Raw genomic sequence first — 25641 nt, forward strand, 5'->3', positions numbered from 1 at the left:
CTAGGGAAAAATGGCCCTATATTCAGTCTTATTTATAATTTTTACAGATCTGAATGCAGCATGACAAACACCATATATCAAACATACAGAGGATAATATGCTATTTAATCCCATTGTTGACGGAGAGGCTATTATGATCCACACAAGGCGTCACATCTCATCTTTCATGCCCACACATTAATATGAACAATTGGCAATAAACAGCGTATCACCAGGCCTGTATATGTGCTGCATATTGTGTGTACCTGACATTTCTGGGTGCTTTTATTGTACAAAATATAATGCTAAAACCCGTATTTCACAGGGATCCTGTCAAATATCTTCAATGTTTCACAGAAAGGACATCATAACGACAGCTTTGTAGAACTTCGTCATAATCCAGGTTTTAATTAGTAACCTCTTCATGAAAGCCAAAGCAAAACAGAAACGCTCACGTTTCAATCAGGCCACCTTGTTAGCTGAACATTACCGGACAAACTTCAAACATCAGAGCTTTACTACATATTATTGGTTAATTAGCAATATGCTTGTGAAAGCCTAGTAAAACTTGAACGATCTAATTGAATCAGACGCTGTTGTTACTTGAGTACTGCAGGAGTCAGAGCAGCGAATAATCAGGTTTTGAAAGCAATGTTTACAATAATTAATGTGTATTGAAGCCATACACAAATCTGGCTATACCAGTTTCCCTTTTATTACTTTGGGTAGACACAATGTTTGCTAATGTAATCAAATGGCAGCTTTTCAATGGAAATGCAGGTTTATGAGCTGCATTTTTCTGTGCTAAAGTGAATCTGATATAAATGTAAATTAAGACTCTTGAATGATTTTCTACCATAAATGCAAGGAAAATAGCCACATATTAATGCTAAAACGGTGCAGCTACTTCAGGATAATCTGTTATGTTATGTGCATTCGTATAGCATACAACTCACCCAGGAGGGTATCCTGCCATCTGGATCAATGCAGCGCAGAACTTTCTCAGTTGTGTTAAGCATCTCATTCTAGTACTCACAGTACCACATCATCTGTTAACAGGATTTACATTTGGGGCAGAACGTGTAGGGGTACAAAACAACATTTCAAAGTTAATTTTAGACAGGGCCATGAGGAACACTGTTGTTACACCTGAAAAAAGGAGTCTTTCTTTATATAGCATACCTTTTATTGCATTTGCTCAGTGTGAAGTGTGCTGACTTTGTGGGATGTATGAAAACCTCTTTTACTCCAAAGTCGTGCTCTCAGAGTACCTCTTTGCAGCCATTTCTGTACGATGTTCTTGTTTACAAAGTTTACAGAACGTTTTCCAGCGTGACCACGCATATAGTGCTCGAACTGCTTGCCGCTCAATATATCATTTTAGTGTCACTAGAGCTTACTATGTGGTTAGACTATGGAAGGTAGCTTGTGAAACTTGCATCATCTTATAAACATAATGTCCTAGCTGATCAAATAAGTTCACAGCCTGAGATGGGTTTTCAATTTATGAGTCACTGAATTATGACTATGTATCAAATTTGGGTCCCGTTTACCTCTAATGAAGTTCTACTTAAAGTAGGTTGTATATAATAAAATCTTATATAGTAGAAAAAACAATACCTTTTCAGAGTCCATAGTGCCAATTAACCCCAACCCGCAGAAAATATATTATGTGCATCAAGTTAGCTCGCCACCTTTTTTAAGCTCCTACCAACACAAAATAAAGTTCAGCAACTCACTTTGGAGATATCTGCCACAACAGTACTTAACACTTCTACTGACAGCACTTATATATTTAATTCGATATTTAGTCAACTAAGTGATTTGCATTGAATCGTACAATTGCTGTCACGAAGATGGTAACAAGAAATGGGGCAAAAGTACATCCTGGAAGTATTGTATGGATCCTGCCCTTCACATCTACATCGGAAGCCCCAATTTTAAGCTAGGCAATGCAAATAGCAGATGACAATTTTTTGTACACATCATTCACCAAACGAGGGTAGGGAATGTTAACTAGAACCCTGTTACACTGATATACACAATAGCAATAACAATGGTGTGTATTTACAGCACATACTACAAAACTGAATTGTTAGTTGATACAAGTTGGTTATACAAACTTGTACAGTGTTCAAAATATAGATCAATTTACAGTCCTAACACCAGATTCACTTCTTGCCAACTCCCACACAAGATTACTACATTTCTACCATCATTGAAGCTACTTGCAGTACAATTTTAATAGCTGGTTAGTCGCTGCGATCATATATTACTTCCCTACCAAAATGATGTGTTGCTACGGTCGCCAATCTTAATTGTGTAATAAGATTCCTGCTCGCTTCTAACAAGTTCCCAGTTCATCAGTTCTCTTATTTATGTGTCGCATTCTTGAATAGTGAGTGGGATTTTTGCTACCAGTTTCTTCACTACCAGGGTTTGCAATATATATTATCTTTAAAGCTCCACTTTTCTTTATACATGAGACAGCCAGCTAAGGCAGTTTTCATTTAATCACTACATTTTGCTCCATTAAAGTGGTTATATTTTTTTGTAGTTCTAGTCATATTTTGTGTACTTGTGACATTCTACAAATAAGTGTTCTCAATACACCTTAGCACTGCATCAGAGGCATTTTCAATCAGTCACTACAATCCCATTCCCCAATTTTAGCCAGTGTGTAATATGGCATAAACAAGGTATAATAAGATGTGCATTGATATTTGATCTGATAGTTAACATAGGTGTTTTCACGCACTGTCGACTAGGCTCTGTGTCTGGCTTACAAGTTGTTCTGAATCGATCTAAATGGCTATTCTATTCCCCTTCTCTTAATTCTGCGTTTTGACAAACAGTGGCATAGTCATGTCTACTACCTCCAAGTAAATCCCTTAACTTCAGTTATTTAAAAAATGTGCCTTTGGCTGGAAGACTGAAGTGTTCCTGTATTGGTGAAAAGGATTTTATTTATTTCTGTTCCATCTATTAAAATATCCTAAAAGGAAAATCCCTCAATGTCAAATCCTACTTCCTTTTTGAATGTCTGAATTAATATCTTGTGTAGCATAGTGATGCTTATGTAGTGGATGGGATTTTCAGTGACCTAGAGATGGCCCATAAGCTTAAAATGTATGCAGTTGTGTTGAATTTTACATCTAATTTTCTTAAAATAAACTAGGGGCAACTATGCTTAAATAAATGCACTTTAAGTGCCCCTTGCCCCATCAACACTTAATATGCAAATATCAATATCACGGCCCGCGCTACTTTTAAATCCCCAAGTGAATAGTGAATGTAATATTTTTTCCAAATCAGCACTCACAGAAGACAACATTTACCACAGTCATTATATGTAAAAGAAAACTGACTGGGACTGGAAAGAGTTAAATTTGGTGGGGAACAATTTGACACAGAGGACATATTTTCACTAAACGCTGGTTGGAAATACCCACACACATATATAGCATCAGAAACAAAATTATTAGATTAAAGCCATATAGGATCAGAAACAAAATTATTAGATTAAAGCACAACTTTTAATGGCCACCTTTGCAAATTTACAAAGCGCACAAAATCTCTCCTGTAACAATTTTCCTTTTGAACCTCAATGTGTGGCATGTAAACACCATCAACAACAGTTATCCGTGAAAAGCGAGTTATATATTTGTTAAGAATTCCTCGCTCCTTGAACACACACGGGCATATACCAAATACAGTATGCATGCTGGCCAGTCACACGGTGCCCTAAAGTGACCTAGATTGCATAAACTCTGCAGTCTGCACATGAAAATCACAGCTCTTATTCATATAATCTGGAATGCCAAAATGTTTCATCTGCAACAAGCTCCAAAGACTGCGAAAATACTCCCAGTATAGTACAGCAATCACAAATGCAGTATTTAAGGTGGGGGTTTAGGGCTTTTGTGTTGTCTTACCTGCAAAAGTAGGTGAACACCCCAAAACATTATCTTGTGCAGGTAGATTACATTCCAGTAAAATTATGCAAGTATACACCAGTCAAGGCCAGGAGTAAATGTGATTCCAGAGTTGCAATGAGCAGGGAACACCCCCAAACTATTTTAGGTTTCAGCAGTAGGCAGTTTCAGTGTTCATGCACATTTAGGGAGGATAGCTCCAAGAGCCGAAAGCTTGCCACAATAAACATGTGCATCGGCAGGTCGTGAGCTAAAATCTAACCAAGGTCAATGCAGCCTGAAAAGTAGAAAACCTGCCTGATAAAATGTAGGACTCCCACAAATTTCCAGCAGTACTCCTGTTATTTGGCAGGACATTTCATAAACAGTGAAAACTGCCTCCAAATGTAGAACAAATCCTAACGCGAGCAAATTTAAGACTTTGACACCCAAAAGCGAAGCTCATTAAGATAAAAGTCGAACGAGCAAATAACAATGTCACAATGTAAATATAAACCACATCTGAATTCAGACCTACTTCATCGCCAGCAAAACTAACACCCAGATATTGATTTAACCACGTAGTAGTAAGTTTAAGGATATTAGTTATAATCTCAAGAGCTCAGATAATTCAATCCAAAAGTACGCATTTAGTTTAATTTGGCACTTTAATTAACTTCCTCACCGCAATTCTAAGAATATCAAAGGAAGCAAACAATTACGCAAGGTTGTAACACAGGAGTTGCCTCTAAACCTATGCCTGTGCAGGGATTTGCTCGAACAAGCAGCTATTGCCTCACAATAGACATATACTGAAGAGTGCAGCCATCAGTGTTTTGCTGCATTCCTTAACTAATAAACCAAGTTACACTGGTAAAATAATACAAAGAAATGCCACTGCCTGTAATGCCACAACAAGTGTCTAACAGCAGAGAGGTCACATTACACTTCAGTCCCAGCCAGCCTTGAACTGATGGGCCAGGGATAAAGTACGTGGAGGAGGGGAGAAGGACGAGGAAGAGAAGGAGGCGGAAAGAAAGGTGAGCGGGTTAACATACAGGATGGGAGAAGGAAGAGGGGACGTATTCCTAATGATACCTGCAGCACAGCAACGTACTACTTTTTCATCCACAGGTTTCACCAGCTACGGAGTTATTACAGAAATCGGAGCCACAGATGAGAAAAAACACAATTTTACTGCAATCCACAAACCTACAAATCAAATATTTGTAAAAACGTTATTTCATAATTTGCTGAATACCCACGTCAGCCTTTTCTAATCCGTGTAAATAATAGATGCTACTGTTAGACAATTTATGCACCCAATTTATACAACTCAGACACATGGAAGGCAGACTTAGATCTGCTTAGATTCAAACTCAGAAAACCGTATTTATTAAGAAATTAACAACAAACCCTGGAACAATCCCCCTCCCTGCCTGCACACCATGAGAGCCAAATCAACTGGGGAACTATAGAAAGCAACAACAGCCACGCTTTGCAGGAAGGTTATAAGTGGGGAAAGAGGACAGTGGGCCTAAAGAGTGTCTGATTGCCTAGTGTGAAATCTACGATAACAGGATGGTGGGGAAACTTAGAATGGGAATAATGTTATTTGAACAGGGTAAATATCATGGTTTTCTAATTTAAAATGTTGTAATCAGGCCAATTACACTCTGGAAATCTCATTCTGCCTTGGTGTTACCATTCTAATAGCATCATCAATGACTAACCCAGGCACCAGTTTGGATCTGAGTATTTTTATCAGTATTGTGTGCGCATGTCAGCAGGTGGCATCGTGCAGCTCCGCGACTACTTAGTCTTGCCCCTAACCATTGTCGACAGTGCTAGCAGCATGTCTCATGCGGAGTACTGCTTCATTAAAAAGGAGAAGCAATTCCGTGGAGGCCTGCCCAGGTTGCAGGACCTCCATCAGGTCATTATTTTAACTTCAGACTGAAAATGTCCATCTGATCACCACAGCAAAAGAAGTTGATTCCTCTATGGAAGGGCCAAGTGGAGAGTTCACTCCAGTGTCCCTTATGCCCGTAATCTCCAGTATCACAGTGTTGACTGTGGTTTGAGTCTGAGAAAAAAAGGAATGGGAAGCATCCAAGGCAGCTGCATTGTTTTATCCAAGTCATGATGAGACTGGACAGACTGTACTAAACGTTGTGGTGGGAGACACTTTGGTTGAGGTCATGTCATGTTTACTTTGGATTTCAATAACAAAATGGGTTCTTCCTCTGGTGTAGTCGACACAGCATGGACCAGTGTGGTTCGCAGCACTGGATTTGAAGTCAGGTTGGGAACCAGACCTGGCTCAGGGAAGGCACTACCAGTGGAGTCAAGAGATGCAGGCGACACAGGGTGGATCCAATGATGGTAGGCTTCCTGGAGACCTCCTTGGGGCTCAACGGCACCCCAGAGGGAGCCAGAAGGGCGCCCAAGAAGGCTTCCTTAAAAGCCTCAACTTGTTGAGGCACTGGCAACGGACCCTGAAATTCAGGAAGCATCTGTGTGGGCTGTAGGAACTGGTTACTCTGTAGGAGACTGCGGCTGGGAGGTACACTGACATCCACGCATCCTCTCTGAATGAGTGTGGCAGGATGAGTAACAGTTATGCATCAACTTCTTGTGTTTCTTCTTCAACTTGAACTCATCTGAAAGCTTGGAGTGTTTAGAAGACCTCTCGCAGGAGCAGCCTGGAGAACCGGAATAGGTCTGTATCTTTGACTTAGACCAAGGTCTGCCCTTATCTGCTTTTGGTGCGGTTCAAACGTTTTAAATAATCAGTTGGAACTGGTAATTCCTTGACCACTCAATTAACAAAAAGGTTGTCAGAGTCTGCATTCGGCACATCAAGTGACAGATATGTACAGGCACTCAAAAATAGTGAACTTTCTTTTTTTTTTTTTTTTTTTTTAAACCTCCGCATTACAGGATACTTTTGAATGCCAAGGCTGAAACTAATATTACAAAGATTTAATGGTGCCAATCACCGAAATAACATGCAAAATTGTTTCCTGCAGTTGTCTGAAAGTAAGTGCAAATGTCACAATAATTAGCAATTTTTCCAGAAAGTAGAAGGAACAAACTTCAGAAATTTTAAAGATGATCAACTCATGGCCAAATGTAAATATACAATTCTTTGTTTGTACTTTAATAAAAGGACGTTGGGCATGCCTATACGTTCGAGGGAGAAACGTTTTTAGCAATTACTGCGCTAAAGCAGGAAGAAATCAGGAAATGTTCAAAGTAATAAACAGCAAATCATCCAAGTACATATATATTTGTTTAAGCTCAGCATTCCTTATAAGTGCTCTCCAACAACAACAAATGAAAAGATGTACCGAGATGGTTCCAACAATGGTAGACACAATATCAACACCAAACCATATGCTTGCGTTTTAGGGAACACAACAACAAGAACAAAAGACTACAGTGCCAGTAGGAATTCAACAGCATCCTGATTGAGTATATATTTCTTGTTTATTTGGATGCTGGGTATTGATTGCATCATGTACGTTTAAGTTTCCTAAATACGGTTTTTCCTTGCATCACTTTCATGTACTGCTGGGACAGTCGTCCCTCGTGAATTTTAATTAACAGGTTTATTACAAACTTACCAAGCTCATTCTCCCAAAACATTCCTGGGTAGTGCACAAGCCAGTAATGTCAAGGTGAAAGACAACACCTCCTGTTTAGCCAGCTCCACTTACAATAACAACTAATTAACATAATAGTCTTATGTCAAAAGGAATATTTAGTGTAATTGAAAGTCTACAAGATACCTTTCATGCATAAAGGGAATTTCTGTACAGAAATAAGTAATCTTCCAATAAGTAGCCAGAGAAATGTACAAGCACTGGCTAAGTCAATAACTCTAGTATTGACTGCCAGCCTATTGGCTTTGCCATCGCATGATTTTGTAACGTTTTGGGAAATCTATATAAAAAAAAATGTGTGGGCGTGCACAAGCAAGAGCAGCCATCTGCGAATGATTAGAAGCACATTCATAAAATGGCGACTGCAAGCATGCGGTAAAGACACTGTGGACTGCAAGCTGTGGTGATGGTCCATCAGTACCGTATAGAGAGCTGTCGCCCACAAACTTTAAAAAAGAAAATTAAAAGAAAAAAAAATTAAAAAAAATAAAAAGCACTCAATGGCTCACAAATCCGTGGCAGTGAGGGGCTACTTCCTCTGTGGGAGACAAGATTGTGCTTGTGCAGAATACAGTCAACCACATGGAAAGTAAACAATGGCTGAAGTGGGCTCTCCACTGCCACATGCCTAAGGCTGGCCCACTGTCACATGCTGCAGGCTGTGGTTGTCAGAGGAAAAATATGAATGACATTAAAGCTGACCAGTGAATGAAGAGGGATGGTTTAAACAATGCAAACTAAGCATGCCTACATTGTTCAAAGTCATAAGCTGGTAAACACTACATCTCTGTTTCAGACCAGAGTAAGAAGATAACTGGTCAAATTAGGTAGACAGCTGAGGAAGCTACAAATGGGAATGTAAACCGAGGGGGTAAATAAATTCTGAATGAATAATAATGGGAAACGTCTTGTTCATGCAGTTTCACTTCATGTGATCCAATGAGGGCAGCCTTGTCTGTTAGCCCAGCACAGAAACTTAAGTACAATTGCCAGGCAAATGCTAACAGTGACACTAGCTGAACCCCACTTATGACATTTCTGAAAAGGCCAGTGGCAGCTATATGGTTTAAGAGTTTATACCCTCCTGCGAGCCATTCTTGAAAAATGCCTAAAATAGTCACTTGTTGAAACACTACGGAACTAAAGTGGACTTTGCAGAGTTTGGGAAGTGGGACTACAACACTGGAGAGTTCCCTGCACCACCTGCTGCTACAAGGCGGAAGGTGCACTGTCTGCAGCTGAAAGAGCCAAACTCCTGATGCCTCACTAGCTGCCAGACCAGGAGATTCCTACTGGTTGTGCTCACTTCCTTCCCTGGCTTCCTCCACATGTCCACAAGCAGAAGCCAGCATGCTCCCACCCACTTTTTCTACTCTACCAGTCCGTAGGACAAGAGGAAACTCGGCTACGGGCAATTTGATGCCCCTCCAGAAAGAGGACAATTAACTACTGAAGCTGTCATGTAGCCCCTCTCCCCCCCCCCCCCCCCCCCTCCATAACGGGGGATTTGTACCCCAAGGAGGCATATACTTGGTGATATGAGAAGCATGAATTTGCCAGCACAAAACGTATTCTTAATGGCAGCAGTACACTGTGGAGCATTATAATCTTCTGCCACTGCTGTGCCGCAGTACACCAGTTCTAAGCCATAGTAGAGAACCAAGACTGAGTTACAGAGAAACATAAAACATTACAGTATGGCAGCCTGCAATCAGAAGATGAGCACCAATACTTTTATGAGAATTCACTGCTTAGTCAGAATACAAAACAATAATGTAGGGTCATGAACCAGACCAGGAGCATCCTATGTACTGCGCTGTATTATAGTTCAATTTATTTAGAGTTTCGTATCGCTGGCCAGACTGTCTACCCGACCCCAAAATCCAGTCCCAAACAAATACAATTTCAAAGCTCTTGTCACACTGCTTATGAAGCACTATTTTAAAGGCTAAGAAGGTTCATATGTCCTACCAAGAATTCGAACACTAATCCTAGTTTAAATGAAAATCTGACATTGGGCAGAAAAGGAGATTCACGGCACACTATTATGGTGATGCATTAGAACAAAAAGAGTTAAATGAAGCTAGCCCATTCCTCAAAGAGATACTTTATATTAAACCAAACCTATTTTATTCCGGTTAATAAAATTCGTATCAGTAAGATCCAGCAGCATCAATAAATGGGGACAAAACTCAATTCAGGTCACAAGAGGATGGATAGGAGTTTATATCATAATCTTATCTAAACCGGACACAGTTTAACTCTGCAAGCTAACAGAGAACAGCCAGCATGCATAGACAGGCAAAGGTATAATTTAAATGACTGATAATTCCATAACACAACTCAAGGCAACGTGTTGAGATTCTTTTCTACTAAAAGCTGCAGAGTTTTTACAGCTCTAAATTCTACATAGATTTTATTACACTAGAACACACCTACATAATATAGGAAATGTCCGGTGACTCCTGTCTAAAAAGTGCAGACAACCAGGGACTTTCCTACGTATCCTCTGGGACTGCCCGGTACTGAAGTACACCACAGGTCAGAGGTGGTCACTGGAGTGGGGATGGAGATGACCGCCCCATTAGACCTACTGGGGGTCTGGAGTGACTTAGACACTACTTCTTACCAATTAACATTGATTTATCTGGGGTTCCTCCTGGCCTAAAGCAAAACAGTACGTGGATGGGGATATTCCGAGACCCCGGGGTAAGAGATCGACTGTGAAAGGGAAATGGATATGAACTATTCACAAGATAAAACAGTTTATGAAGAGAGAGGGTGCCCAAAGAAATTCAAAAGCGTTTTGGAAGGGCTGGACATATGACAAATAAATATTTTGATTGCTGGATGGGAGTGAGCTAGGGTTGGGGAGAAAAGGATGGATTATTCATTGTATGTTGTAGGGTTTGGTAAAATCAATAAAATGCTGTTCAAGAAAAAAAAGCTACAGAGCTTCATTCTGATGGGCAAACTTTACATTTACTTTTTTTTTTTCGATCACTAAACCTTGCCTGATGCATGTGAAATGTCTCACTGTAGACAAGGGGAGTAGAGGGAAAAAAGACAGATAGTGTTCCGGGTAAGAAAGGAATACAGCTTTTGAAAATGTCAGGTTGCTGTAACTGACAATCCAGGGATATCTCCAATACATTAGATTGTATTAAGTAAATGAATTGCATACGAACAGACAAATCAGATGTTTCCCTCCAATTCTGGCTGTAATGGGGGGGTTGAATTAAATTTGCCATGTCACAGAGAGACATACCATCCACGTGCAATTTCTGAAGTGGTTCAAGCTATGATATAGACCAGAGGGCTTTAAATGTTTTGTTCACGCTCCTGTGGAAAAAGTTTCTTCGCTCACTTACCATCACTTTTCAGAGTTTAAAAGGTAATACTATTATGTCCTGTAAAGAAGAACAGAGAGCTAACCATGGAAGCTGTCAGTTGATCAATTTGGCAGAAGACCCAACCCCAGGGAATAAAGTAGAGCTGATTACATTCCTATGGCTGTCTCTTCTATCACTCCAAGCGATGGCCCTCAAGGCACATACAATGGCTTGTTATATAATACCCATTTCTATCCTTACCTTCTGTTGCTCCTCTGTGTACTTCAGAAATAATACTGTTCTTAATGGAAGCATGCATCACCAAAGGTAGCACTTTCACAACTGGGCTTTACAAAGCTTTATAGTGAAAGCGGTTTAAACTGTATGATAAATAACACTCTAAAGATGGTGGGACTCTGTATGTTTGCATGGCTGCCTGGCCCCTTCTATTCTACGTAGCGTAGTCACACCTTTACAGCAACACACTTGAGCAACAGTCTATGGAAACTAGACCCAGAAAGAAAGCACCCACCCATGTACTAGCTTCTAATGTTTAAGCATTCTGTACCTCACTCTTTTCTTTTTACAGCCTCAATCCTAGACACAGTGAAAAAACACACAATAAGAGTACAACTCTGGGCCTCAGTGACAACATTGAAACAGTACACACAAGCCACAAAACAGTCACACACTACCATCTGAAGCACTCATGTGGAGTAGCATGCTGTCTATAGGCATATGGGCTACTAATTGCACATCCCTGCCTCTTCTCCATCTGCTTCTTAAAGAAAGCTGGTCTGACCATGGCCACTACACACCAGAGAGTTCCAAGCAGAGCACTTCCAGCATGAGATGCTCCTATTGTAATAAAAATGTTCTCTGTAATGCATTCACTCTTTTCCACCTTGGACCTAGATGTAGGCTCTACCAAACACCGAACACATATTCTTGTCTGACCATAATGTCCTAAAATGTTTTTTTTTTTTAAATGCTATTAAAAAGTAAGCGGCACAGCCAGTGCTTAATTTGTACATCAAAACGTGCTGGTGCCCAAAGCTCTCCTCTGAAACATGCGGCTGCTGCAATTAAATGTACGAGCACGGAATACTGAGGCAGCATAATCCTCAAGACATCTCTGGTCTCTTTGATCCATTTACAGCCACCCCCTGCCCCTTCAGCTCACTCTTACAGCTTTCTGCTTTATCCCTTTAAGAACCTTTTTCGTTTTTCTCTCTCTCTCCGTCTTTCCCATATGTGTCTCGCACTGAATGTCTGAAGCAGAAAAATAAGTGCCGGCCCTCAGAAATAAGTGCTGGTGCCCACCACCGGCTCAAATTATGCACTGGGCACAACTAATACAAAAACGATTTTAAACAAACAAAAAATAAGCCTGGTCCTTCACTAAGTAACATATATTAAATTCCAGCAGTGTCGTGATCAAAACACACAGCTCCAATATGAGTGCTCTCTGCAAAGCCTATGCATTTTGTAAAGTATAAACAAATGTGTTTTTCAGTTTTGCAAAGTGTTACCAGATGTAAGAAGACCTCGCTGATGATTCATTGATCTTGACTCGTGTGCAGACCCCACCTCCAAAGGAAGACAATCTCTGAATCATATCTGCCTCTAGAGCCAAACTCTGCCAAATCGAGAATGCAGCAAAGGACTGTTTCCAATTATATTTCACAAGCTTCTAACAATAACTCTGAGGCGTCTGGCACCAACACATCAGATGCTTTGAAGTGGTTATTCGCCAAAACAGCAAAAATATATTTAAAAAAAATAAAACAATTAAATGCAGTCAGAAGTTGCAATTTCACAACTATAACTTTTCCCGTCCTGAACACACTGAAATTAAATCCCCTATTTCTGCAATTTGAAATTGGCGGACCCCAAAAGGTAGAAGTGATGAAAGACATACTGCTGAGCAGGTTGTGTTTAAGTAAAATAAATTACACCAGGCCACAAGAGTCACACTAAGCGCCCAAGAAACTGAAGGAGTAAATATTAAGAGTATAGATCTGGACTGGCATCTACAGGTGCGATCATCGGAGAAGATGAGAATCGGAGATCCGCTGCGCTTTCCAAGCATCTGTTTATAATTTACCCAGTGCTGCATACAAATTGCAAACAAGGTATGTAATAGTAGCAATTATATGCTTAAAATTCTTCCTCAATCAGGCAGGAGGTAGTTAGTTACCTTAGGGGAAAGAGCCTTGCCTCAAGGACTCAACTTCTCTGGTGATTCTCCAGTGTAGACAAATACAACCGAACAGGGCACTGCTGCTTTGTTGAACACCAATCTCCCTCAAACGTACAGGCCCCTGACAAATGTGCCAGCCTGCAGTGTTCACGGACTGGTCTTTGCGGATTTTCGTACTGTATATGCTCATTATCATCAATCAAAAAGCCCCTGCATCTGCGCTGAAATCATTACTAAACTCTGTAGTCGGCATTTCAATAGTCGTTAGTCTCAGTTCAGGCAGTTAGCTACATTTGTGGGATATCTTTTTTGTGCTTGAAAGCAATTACTTAAAAAAAAAATAAAAAAAAATCTTCTTGAAACAATGTGTAGAAAAATGTACTTAATCAGATTTAAGTCTAGTCTTTCAGCTTGAGAACAGTTCTTCTGAAGATGAAATACTTCCACCCTAGACTCGATCAATAGTATTATCTTGTGTAACTATGCAACCTCTCCAAAAACGCAGGCGAGCACCAGGTTTCTAGTGCATTTCTTATTTAGCCAATGTATTTTGTGACAAGTAGATGAAAGAACTGCATACATAACCCCGCCCACTCATGCTTTACACCACATGCACAGTTATGAGACACAGGAAGGGTGTTACCGTGAACCATGACAACCCACCTAGGAGAGAACGCACCAGGTGCGAGAATAAAGAGGCGGCAAAATACTAGGGAATTCTACCTGGTCCCGCCCACTGTTCTGGGCAACTCGCACACGCAAGGCCAATCAATCTCTTTACAAACAAGCCATGAATTAACGTCTGGGTTTACTCATCTAATTGGCCCCAAGGTGTAAGCAGTTATCCTACTCCCCTTTAAGAGCAGCTGGTGAAGTTGTCTGGTGGGTAAGGCACCTGCTGCAAAAATCTCGATGTGACCTGCAGATCACAGGTTTGAATCTCAATAATAGCACCTCATTCAAAAATGTCAAGAAAATTCTCTCCATATGCATGCTACATACATGACAAATAAACGAGTGGTAATGGATTAAGTAACATGAGCAACACATGAGCCACGGTGAGTGATAGATTAGGTCGCTGCATATTTTTATTAAACGAAGATATTTATCACAAAGAAAATGTTTAACTGGCACGCTAAGTTACAACTGGGAGCATTTTACCCATCAAAAAGCATCAAGTGCCATACCCTGTCTGCCTCTTTGTTAAATGACTGACACAACATAATACATAAACTCTACTTTTCTTAAATGTCCTCCGATTTATCTTAGGAATGTTATAATTCTCATTTCAGATAGTGGAAAAAAGTATATAAAAATCAAAAGAAAAAGGAAGGATGGAAAGAAGGAAGGAAGCAGACATATTTTTACAACTCAACCACATAGGATCAATATTTTACTTTAAAACACAACAAGCACCCACTAAGAATGTTCTTTAACCCATGGCATGGGTTTCATCCTTACAGCGGGAGAGTATATCGCACACCCATGCAGTCTACACCCTTCTCGTAGCTATCTCAAATGAACAAACTCTGATTACTTCGATAGTCTTTGGTATTAATGAGAAAAACAAGTACTGCAGACCTACCCCACCCCCAACAAGATTCACAGAAGAAAAACGAGGTCAGCACAAATGAAGTTGAATCAACTAAACGTACAAAACAATTCCCGAAAAAGCAAATCATTAATTGAAAAACAACTGACAAAGTATGCCTCTGGAGTTTGTGAAGCAAACATCAACAACCTGGTCAAAGTGCTTCAAAAGCCATGTACCCTGAAAGTTCTAGCACAAATGGTAAATTTGAAATACACATGCTGACGTCACACTGCAAGAGGCCCACTCCAGACAGAAGTACGGTGTGAGTGTTACCAAGATCATAAAATGTCTTGCTCACTCTACCTTTAGGTCTCTTAGTAAGTAATATTTAAAATCAAATGTGTGCCAACATTTATTCAGGTGACTAGGTTAGTAATTTTTGGATTAAAACCAATGATCCAGTTTGAACGTAGTTTAGCACAATCTTACTCAACTTTCACTTATAATCTTTGAAAATATTTCATTTTACAATTAGTTGTGGGATTGATACAAATAAGGTGGGTCTCGCTGACACTACTTGATGGAATTCGTTGGGAGAATACATTAAAGACACCGATAAACAAGTAAGGGAAACAACCACCATAGAATATATCCTACCCACAGGTAACTTAAGGAGTAAATTGATCCTGGAGAAGTGTGAGTGTTGGGATGGCCGAGCATGATGCAGCTTAAGCTAAAAACACTGTCTAGAAGAGTTCTAAGGCTGCCATAGAGACTGGGAGAAAACTGAGATCTTTGAACTAACTGAGGAGGCAGCACTGGAGGTTGGTCAGCAGATGTTCTTTAAAATCATACAACAACAAATCAGTACACATTACAGCACGATTTTAACTAATCATGCAATAAAGATTTTCATACACATTACACCACCATAGCCAAGATTACTTAAGGTTCTTGTCCAGAAAGAAGCTGCATTCCAGTGCAATCTGGAAACCTATATGGCACACCATCAACTTGGAAGACCGTTTTCTCTATATAAGATGAACTAATGCCGTCACCCTTATGAATGATTAGCTTAACTTTAAATTGAAGCGTATTACACTGAAGGCAGAAGACCTGGATTACAGTATACAAGAGGGTCTGCATTTCTGACTATAACATGTTCTTCTCGGTTTGAAATACTAAGAAGACTCCTAGGAACGAACAGTCTAAAAGTGTGTGTAAGATAAGAAGGGTTAGCCACAATGGGCCCGGGTTACATTTCTTCATAGCTTTTAATATAACTGCTAGGAAGTCACATAAATAGTAATTTGAATTATTGTAACCTTGATTCATATCACTCAACATTCATTATTTTAATCAATGGGAATTTTGACACTTGAAAACCTTTCAAATAACACCAGTATATAACCACTTTCCTTGATATTATAATGAGATATGTAAAAAACATCATGTATTGCCACTGCTTTATCGTTAACGTTCACCTGCACATGTATATCACAACGTGTGCTGATATTCTCCAACCAAATGTGGATGTTGTTTTTATTAATCTAAATCGCCCTATAGCTTCAATATAATTGCTAAATTACATGACTAATAGTCCCAGAAGCCTTTTTTTGCGGTAATACATTTGCACATTTCCTGAATCTCCTAATAAAGTGTACCCTTGCTTTCAGTGTTGGAAATTTAAAGAACGATGTTAGGGAATTAATTAACTCAGCAGTAAGTTCATGTACTTCTATCTTAGTTTTCTGAATGGCTAGCATTGTATCTATGAGAATATCCCGCTGCCTACTCATAAGATACGTTTTGCTAAAGTAACTAACTCTGCCACATGTTTATGCCCCTTAGACTGGTACTAGCGGGTAAGGGTATAAAAACTGCTAAAAATTAATCAGTGTATGCTCCTGCCCTTTTTGGTCGAAATCTCTGGCCACTTGAAAAGGCAATCGTCCCTGGATTATTTGCTGTGCTGCTTGCTGTTTTAGCTTTAAGCACATGTTGGACTGTTAGGCTTCCAGAAGCTGTGTGTTTTATCTTAACAGGTGAACTATCACAAACGTACAGTCAGTCACAAGGTGAGAATGGTTCTCACTACTCTCTGGAACTCCTTGCTATTCTCTGCAACTTAACCGAATCTTCTTTCAAATAGGAATCCTGCTTTTCACACTAGAATGCCATTAATGTGTCCTGTGGTAACACTCGGCCTCTTCAGCTACTTTGTGCAGCGTTAAAAAAAAAAAAAAGCTTTCACTGAAGTTGAACTACCGTAATAATCTGATTCCAGTCATACTCCCCAATGTTTTAGGGAGAATCCCGCTAGGCTAAGAACATATGTAACCTACCAAGGAAACATGACCTCCAAGTGCAAACTCGGTAAGCACAATTGGCAACCTCCACTCAAACAACCCAAAAGCTAACAGAATGAACTTTCCCAACTTAGTGACTAGCTACATCTCATAATCCACCTCCTTACACATTTTCAGTAAAGTTAGACACCCATGTGCATCAAATTACCTATTACACAAACTTCCATGTGAGACAACTGTCATTCTCTTACAATAGTATACTCAAAGGCGCTCAGAGGATTGGGATATCAACTAGAATTTGCACCCTCTGCATATGTAGAATGGAAAGCATGCCTATTCACTCTCAAATGACAGTGACAGCTCTAAGAGGTTAGATGAGTCAAACTTCCCTCCCCCACAACCCTCCACCCCCATCAACTCCACCATCCACCTGATGATCGGTGAAGATTACGGGACTCCTTGAAAACTGTTTTCCAAGGTATGTATCTCTACCATACAAGCTCATGGGGGATAGCACACACCATAAAAATACTTAAATCAGGCCCAGCCCACAAGATCCAGATGCCATTGTGAACGCTGTTCAGGAATACTCCTTCAGGGCATCTTTTAAGGAAGAATGTATCCAGCCTAAGAGAGTTCTGTGTCATATATAGCCAGTCCAGCTAAACTGCATGATAAGAAATAAAGGAATTTATTGACAATTGCATATGGCCATTAACGAAAGAGGATGGCTTAGGGATGAAGTTATCTCAGAAACGGACAAGTGATAATAGGTCAACAAGTTGAACGAATGTACCAACAAGGGGCAGTTCCTGATAATTAAAAAAAATACTGAAATGTACATAAAATTTCTGGGATGAGACCTACAACATTCCACATACAATGTCTCCTCTTTGCTGGTTAATAAGAATTGAAGGTTAGCAAAAAAGAAATTGCAATGTGCACGTATTAACATATAAAAGGGAGAGTAAAGTAAGCTTTATTTTACACAAAACCATATGCTCATTCTTTTTAACACAAAACACATTACCTACTACATGAGCTCAACTCAGTTCTTTATTAATGTAGACCTCGATGGAAATCTACAAAGTATCAAAACCGCAATAAACTACAAATTCAAGGTATTAAAGTTAACATAAATTCAAAGGCCTTTTTCAAAATATTAAAATACAAAAGCAAGGGTGTTCATTCTTCAGATACTGCAAAAACATACATCCTATGAAATCACTTTATTACCCCACAAAAGGCTTTATCAAACATGTCAATTCGCCAAGAAACCATAACAAGAGCTGGGCATGTTTGTAAGATGACAGCACATAAGCACTGACGTCTTAACTGTAGTACCTTGTCCTCCCCCAACCCATGCTCCTCAATTTATCAATCAACCACAGCTGGAACTCAAACAACATAAAAGTAACTATAGGGAAGATGTTAGACTGATCAAAGAGCAAACATGTATATATATATATATATATTGGTGTCCAAAATTTACAACGTTCAACCTGTATGTAAATGCCTATACATACACACTGATCTCCAAAATGTACAACTTTCAACTTGTGTGTAATACATCTTCCAACCTGGGTGCAATTACCTTCTACCTAACCGTCTACAGACATGAAACCCTCAGGAGGACATCTGATAGATTGGGAACTTAGTCACAACAATCCTCGTATACAGTAGAGGCTTCTGGAAGTACAAAACAAAAATAATTGGAAGCAACCATTGCTTAGTGCAGGTTAAACAAACCGGTACTTGTAACTGGCAAATCAAAAAATATGTTGTGGAACTGATCTAAAAAACTAGCATACTATTTCAGAAAGAGGTCTATGCTGAGCAAATAAAATCCATCACCTATTAACCTGGAAACTCATCAGTGGGCATAGATATACATCCTCTGCAGCAGCCGCAAATGTATTGGCCTATAAAAGACCTCGGTGATACTTGAGGTCAGGGGCGTAGCTTGGTCATTAAGATTCGGTGGGTGTGAGCTTCAGATTTCCCAACAAACCTTCCACTGAATAGTGTTCCCTTTTTTGTACTTGTAAGTAATTATTTGGTTTAATATCCGTTTCAACAAAGACATGATTCGAATCAGCTTCCCCATATAAAAATACGCAAAAGATTCGTCAAGAAGTCATAGTTTCTGATTACAAATAAACAGCACTTCAGTATTAAGCACACGTTCAAAATGTGTTTTCCTAATAAAAGGTTAAGTCTGTTTAGTTTGGTTTCCTTTTGTGTACAAGGAAAGTAATCACAGTGTTTGTTTGGTCTGTGGGGCTGGGATAAGCATTCTGGAAGACTATATATGCCTTTGTGTTCAGCTCCCACTGCAGTTAAAATAAAATGAAGGGCTTCTGGGGAGAGGAATGACACATTCCCATACAGCCCTCCAGGCTGAGCTTTCCTTGTAACTCGGGCAAAAAGGAAGGTGCAGCACTTTAAAGGTCCGGCAAAAGCAGCCAAGGAGAGAAATTCAATTAGCCCTATGTGAGGAAATACAAAAAGTACAAATTTCAGGAAGAGTAAAAAAATTATGTATATCGCGGAGAACCGAAATTTACAAGAAAGAAATGTGACAATCAAGTAGCAACTTACAGACTCGGAAAATTACTTAAGCAAACTCCATAGGCAACCCACGAGCCTGGAAACCCCTTCTAATGACTAACCAACAAAAAAGTGAGTTTATAAACAAAAAACACCTTGAAGCGTCTTAAATTGAATCCTCCTCACAAAGATACAAACACACAGCAGGTAAAACGAATTCTGCTCACACAGATACAAGCACAGAGTGGCTCAAGGGTTATTCTGCTACCCAGACAGAAGCACACAAAGGCCGAGATGTCATTCTACTCACAGGACACAAACAGAACGACTAACGCATAATCACTCATCCACTGATAAACCAACGGGAGCTTGCCAGAAGGTGCAGCGATACAGATGATACAAAATACACATTGTTTGAGCTAATGCAGGACCCCGCTGATCCCCGGATGAGTTCTTCACAGAAAACTGCAGAGTTTCCATAAACAGACCCCCCATAAGGCAGCGTGCTCCTGACACCCTAAAAGAGCCCCCATCGCACTGTACAGCAGACCAGAACTGATAAGAGTTGTGTAAACATTAAGAGGCAGCAACCCTCCCACGTGTCCCCCTCCAAACGGTAGCTGCGCTCGCCCGAGCCGAGGCAGCTACAATTCGGCAAATCACTACTTTTGTATTTGATTTTTTTTAAAACAATTTTCTCGAAATCCCCTATGATCAAACCCTCGGTGAGCCCTAATCTCATCTAGCTCCTCTTTGACACATCACCCTGACGCAGCCGGTGCGCTGGTTCCGACTTTGATGGGACAGAGGTTGCAGCCAAGCGTCCAAGGCTTCTCCTACAGGCTCAACCTGTGCACACTACAGAGCAGGTACAATGAATGACACTTCAACGAGCAGCCCCAACAAGCCAGACTCGAAAGCTCAAAGCTCGGTGCCTTCTTTACAAGTAATAGTCAACACGTAGGTTATATCGAACCGAACAGCTGGGCACAATCCAAACCAAAACCTTCAGCTGAATATTGATTACAAACTTCAAACAAGTCAAAAAGTAAGCAAACCTGCCGTCCACGTGGACATTTAGTCACTGATTAGAAAACCACAAATGCCTTAACTCCTTGAAGCTTTCATATGATTAGAGAGAAATGAAAGGAAACGTACTGTACAAGGGAAACGCATGAGACATTTATAGTTGTTAACTTCTAATGACAACCGGGTTTCCTCGCATTTCTTGGCCTAAAACTACTCCAAAAGCCATCACATGGTGCCCTAAGATGTCAAATTCTACTGCTGTGAGACATCGGAATACAGATGTGTAAAAAAAAAAAACGACACATACAGTAGGTGACCTTACGAACACTGGAAAAAGAGAAGCATGTCTCCGACCATTAAAGAAGCAAAATATAACTCTATAACACACAAACAAGCCTGTAAGAGAACCTACTGGGGCCCAGCTATACACCCTCAAGCTGCTCCACAAGTGAGAGGTGTGAAAAGTACTTGTGCAAGGCATCGAGAAAAGTGACTGTAACTTTATAGAAGCACAAGAGGGCTGACTCGTCGACGGTTTCACGTTAAGCCTGTAATGAAACTCCGCCTTGGGCAACTGAGGACAGATGGATGAAGCCCAACAATTAGCAATTACAGATTTCAAGGTATTGGACAGAATTACCAAATAATTTGAACTGTCCTTGTGTAAATGTATAGTGACTTTTTTCTAGATATTCTGCACCTGCGCTATGTTCTCTTATCACTTACGGGGCACCTTAAAGATTGATTTAATGAATTGACATTATTCGACTACAAAATATATATTATTTACTCAGAAACCCAGTCGATCTGACCTACATGTCTCGTTTTCTTTACATGATATGGAACCGCTGAGATGGGAAATGAGTAATATATGACAACTAGGTTCTGAGGCGCAAGGGGTTGCCCCATTGATAGTTAACGTTTAAGTGAAAATTGCAGGATTTCACGGCCCTGGCACAGGATATCACCAGAGTGAGAACGGTGTCAGCATTCACATATTCACTCACTCGTTCACCCATATATTCATCTCAGGGAGGTAAGCTACTGATCCTGCGCTGTCTGTAACCTACATTTCGCTCAAGCCTTAACTACACATTTTGTGTGAACTAGTCTACCCCGCCGAATCTGTTCTTTCTACCATCCTAAGGCTCAAACTTCATTACCTAAATAAAAAGAGTTTTATTCAACAGGCGATCTCTTGGGGGCGCGTGGATGCCCCCAGGGTTTGGTTAAATGCACCCCACAGATAACGGCATCATTTGTTAAGGAGAACATTGCCACACAATTGATGCCTGTTCTTTGGGGTGTTCGGCTTTGCCCACTTGCTGGAGGGAAAGGAACGCGGTCACTCGAGCTGTTAGCTTTGTCCAAGTTCCAGGACACACGCAAGCACTAAAGCAGGCCGTGCAGCTGCTGCCCTCACTCAAACACAGTGACACTGCCAACTGCAGCGGGGGGACTGTGGGTGAGCCTGGCTCCTATACTGATACACTGCCAACGGCGGGCCCAGGGGCCATGCTTCTACCAACTACTCAGAGTGAAACTGCCAACTCCAGTGAGAGGCCGTGCTTCACACCAAATACACACTGTGGCACTGCCAGCTGCAGAGAGAGGCCGTGCTTCACACCAAATACACACTGTGGCACTACCGCCTGCAGGGAGAGGCCGTGCTTCACACCAAATACGTACTGTTGCACTGCCGCCTGCAGGGAGAGGCCGTGCTTCACACCAAATACACACTGTGGCACTGCCAGCTGCAGAGAGAGGCCGTGCTTCACACCAAATACACACTGTGGCACTGCCGCCTGCAGGGAGAGGCCGTACTTCACACCAAATACGCACTGTGGCACTGCCGCCTGCAGGGAGAGGCCGTGCTTCACACCAATACGCACTGTGGCACTGCCGCCTGCAGGGAGAGGCCATGCTTCACACCAAATACGCACTGTGGCATTGCCACCTGCAGATAGAGGCCGTGCTTCACACCAAATGCAAAGTGTGGCAACCGCAAGCTGCAGATAGAGGCCGTGCTTCACATCAAATACACACTGTGGCACCGCAAGCTGCAGGGAGAGGCCGTACTCCACAGCAAATACACACTGTGGCACGGCAAGCTGCAGAGAGAGGCCGTACTCCACAGCAAATACACACTGTGGCACCGCCAGCTGCAGAGAGAAGCCGTGCTTCACAGCACATACACATGGTGACACTGCCAGCTACAGCGAGCGAACTGTGGCGGGTTCCTACTCTAACACAGGCCAAACCAGCCAACATCGGAGTCAGGGGTCACGCTTCAACCAGGTACTCACAGTAAACTACAACCTCCAAGGAGAAGGCCGTGCTACACATAAATTACTCACAGTGACGCTCACAGCTGCAGAAGAGGGCACGGCGTGAGCCTAGCCTCCCGCCAAATACACGGCGACCCTGTGGCAGGGCCAACTGCAAAGACAAGGTCGTGCTTCACACCAAATACACACCGTGACAGTGCCAGGTGCAGGGGAGGCCAGGCAGTGAGGAGAGTTTCACACCAAATATAAAACTGCACGTCTGCCATCCCAAACAAAAAGCTAAACACCAGATTTATTTAAAAAATACAACAAGAAAACCACTGGAGCAGAGTAAACCCAAACATCAACAGCACTGGGACTCCTCTGAGGCACTTAGAAACACACCTAAGAACTTCTGTGGAGCAGGAAGACTTGTAAACGAACCAACACAACAGTCCCATTGAGGTGAGGCCAGGGTCCGCAGTTATTCCAGTCTATACAAAGCCTTCTTGCTTACAAATAAAGAAGACATATTTTGCTAAACGGTGACTCGGCAGCTTTATGTTATTTAACCATGTGGAACTGTTAGTTGGAGCAAGTATTCATCTGCTCCCTTTCGTTATCAGTCTTTTTATAATATCTGCTAAACGTACAATGTGACGAGCACTACAAAAAACAATACTAAACAAAGCTATTGAAAATAATCAGCCAGTGCTAAAGGAAACGCAACAGGTCTGTTCCAGAGGTGCAGTGAAACCGACTTTGCGCCCACGCCTTCTTATAAACAAGAAATACTGCTTACGTTTAAAAAGTTCCTGAATATAATGCTCTCTCTCTAAATATATATATATATATATATATATATATATATATATAAACACACACACACACACACACACAAAACGCACTATTGGAAAGAGTTGAGTTTATTAAGTAACATCCCTGGTCGAATTTTCTACGAAATCACGTAATCTAGAAAGCCAAAAAGCACGTGAATTTAACAATAATCTGAGACAACTAGCGCTATCGCTCCTAAGAGCAAAGAGGGTTTTACGGGCAAAACCCTGGACCCTGTTTCTTGCAATGGGCTGGGAATTCTATGACTGGGAGCAGGACTACCAAATCTCTTCAAATACAAGGGCGCTCGCGCACCAACGCGAGGAAGACAGCATGGCTAGGACAGGAGGCTACATAGGATGGTACTGCAGACGGTGCAGGGCAACAGGTGGAGCTGGGGTGAAGCGCGACAGGTGGGGCGCAACATGCCAGTGGTATGTTGAAGGTAGCATGGCGGGGCAGCAGGTGAGATAGACCACCATGCCAATAGCAGGGGATGTAGCATGTAATAGGCGTGTGAGGTAAGTCACGGAGCCCCGCAAGTAGCAGTTCAGTGTCACTTAGACCGTGCAGTTCAGGGCGCGCTTTACAGCTGTGGGGCACATAGGGTCTTGCATGGTTTGGGGTGCTGGGCGGCTGCGGGATGCTGCACAGCAGGATGTGAACGTTAGGCAGCGGGCCATGTGAAGGTGTCATGTGCAGTATTGCTAAGGCTACGCTGTAGGGCTGGGGGGTGTCGCGCGGCAGTGCCACGGACACGGCCCCCTCGGCACTTACATGCTGACAGCCCAGGTGGGCAGCGGGGCGGGCAGCTCGGTCAGTCCCAGTCGGCTGCAGTCCAGCAGGTCCCCGGAGCAGGTGCAGTTCGATGGGCAGGACGCGGTGACGGCAGGTCCGAGCAGGAGCGGAACGAAAAACAGAGTGAGCAGCATCCTGGAGGGGCGAGGGCCGCAGGATCCGGCGAAGCGCCTCGAGCTGAGCATCGGGGGTGCACGGATCCGTAGCAATGCCCGCCGTGCTGCGATCACGGGCGGCAGAGAGCACGCCTGCGCCCCGATCTCAGACCTCCGGGGCACGGATCCTGCCAGCGACAGACGCGTGACCACGGTGGCAGCGCTCTGCCTGTTACAGCTCTCGGTAGAGCCGAGAACGGGCTACTGGCCAGCCCCGCGGCATGGCAGAGCAGCGCCCGGGCGAGCAGTGCGTCTAGCCGCAGTCCAAGCGCGCCCCGGCGATACGGTCTGCAGCTTCAGCCGATTTCCCGCTGCCTCCCGGCTCCTGCCATGGGCACTTCCAGGGAGAATCACCGACAGGGCGCGCGAGCCTCTCCTAGGTGTCCGGCGCGAGCCTCTGCACTCCGGGGGCCTGGCACGAGCCTGCCTTCCACCCGAAGACTTAGCGCGAGCCTCGCCCCCTCCCGCCAATCCGACTCACGAGCCTCTTCTTTCCCAACACCAGGCTCGCTTCGCACCACAGCCTACGAGCTAAGATCGCAAACCAAGACTCTACCATCACATCGACAATGTCAAGTGGCTCCCTATTGGCTACTGAAAGATGATTTCTGACTGGCGGCCCAGCGCTCACTTTTCATTGGTTACATATATTTTTACTGACAGTCGCTGGAGGTCTGCTTTCCAGAACAAGTGAGAGTCGGCGTTAGGAAGATAAGTTCCCAGCCAATGAAACCGAGTTGCCCCACCACCCTGTGGGTACAGGACTGGTTATTCTGATTGGATAGAAGATTTCTACTTGTCAACCTGTGTGAGAACTGAGAAGCAGATGACGGCTGAAGGTGAGAAGGGCTTAAGCAGGGCGTTTCGTGTGTACTGACGCAGAAGATTTTTACAAATCTGCAAAGGACAGACACAGCCGCCCCACACTCCGTCCGGCAACACAATGCACCAAAGGAATATCCTTCACCAAATTAAGGGGTAAAAAGCTGCTTTCATATAACAGGTCTAGCATAAAAATATAACCCTGAGAACACCCTCCTAGATAAAAGCCTTATAAAACTAGAAA

The 25641-nt window shown here is 42.2% G+C and overlaps 1 protein-coding gene across 1 annotated transcript in view; it reads right to left on the bottom strand.

Moving 5' to 3' along the window:
* Nucleotides 1–25126, bottom strand: part of LRIG1 (leucine rich repeats and immunoglobulin like domains 1) — a 216694-nt gene extending 191568 nt beyond the window's left edge. Inside the window, exon 1 of the mRNA XM_069206570.1 lies at nucleotides 24400–25126. Within this exon, the coding sequence (XP_069062671.1) occupies nucleotides 24400–24605 (206 nt within the window). The 5' untranslated portion in view covers nucleotides 24606–25126. The remainder of the gene's footprint in view (nucleotides 1–24399) is intronic.
* Nucleotides 25127–25641: the final 515 nt, after the last annotated feature.

The sequence above is a fragment of the Pleurodeles waltl genome, chromosome 9 (genome assembly GCF_031143425.1).
Source record: "Pleurodeles waltl isolate 20211129_DDA chromosome 9, aPleWal1.hap1.20221129, whole genome shotgun sequence".
Classification (NCBI taxonomy): Eukaryota; Metazoa; Chordata; class Amphibia; order Caudata; family Salamandridae; genus Pleurodeles; species Pleurodeles waltl.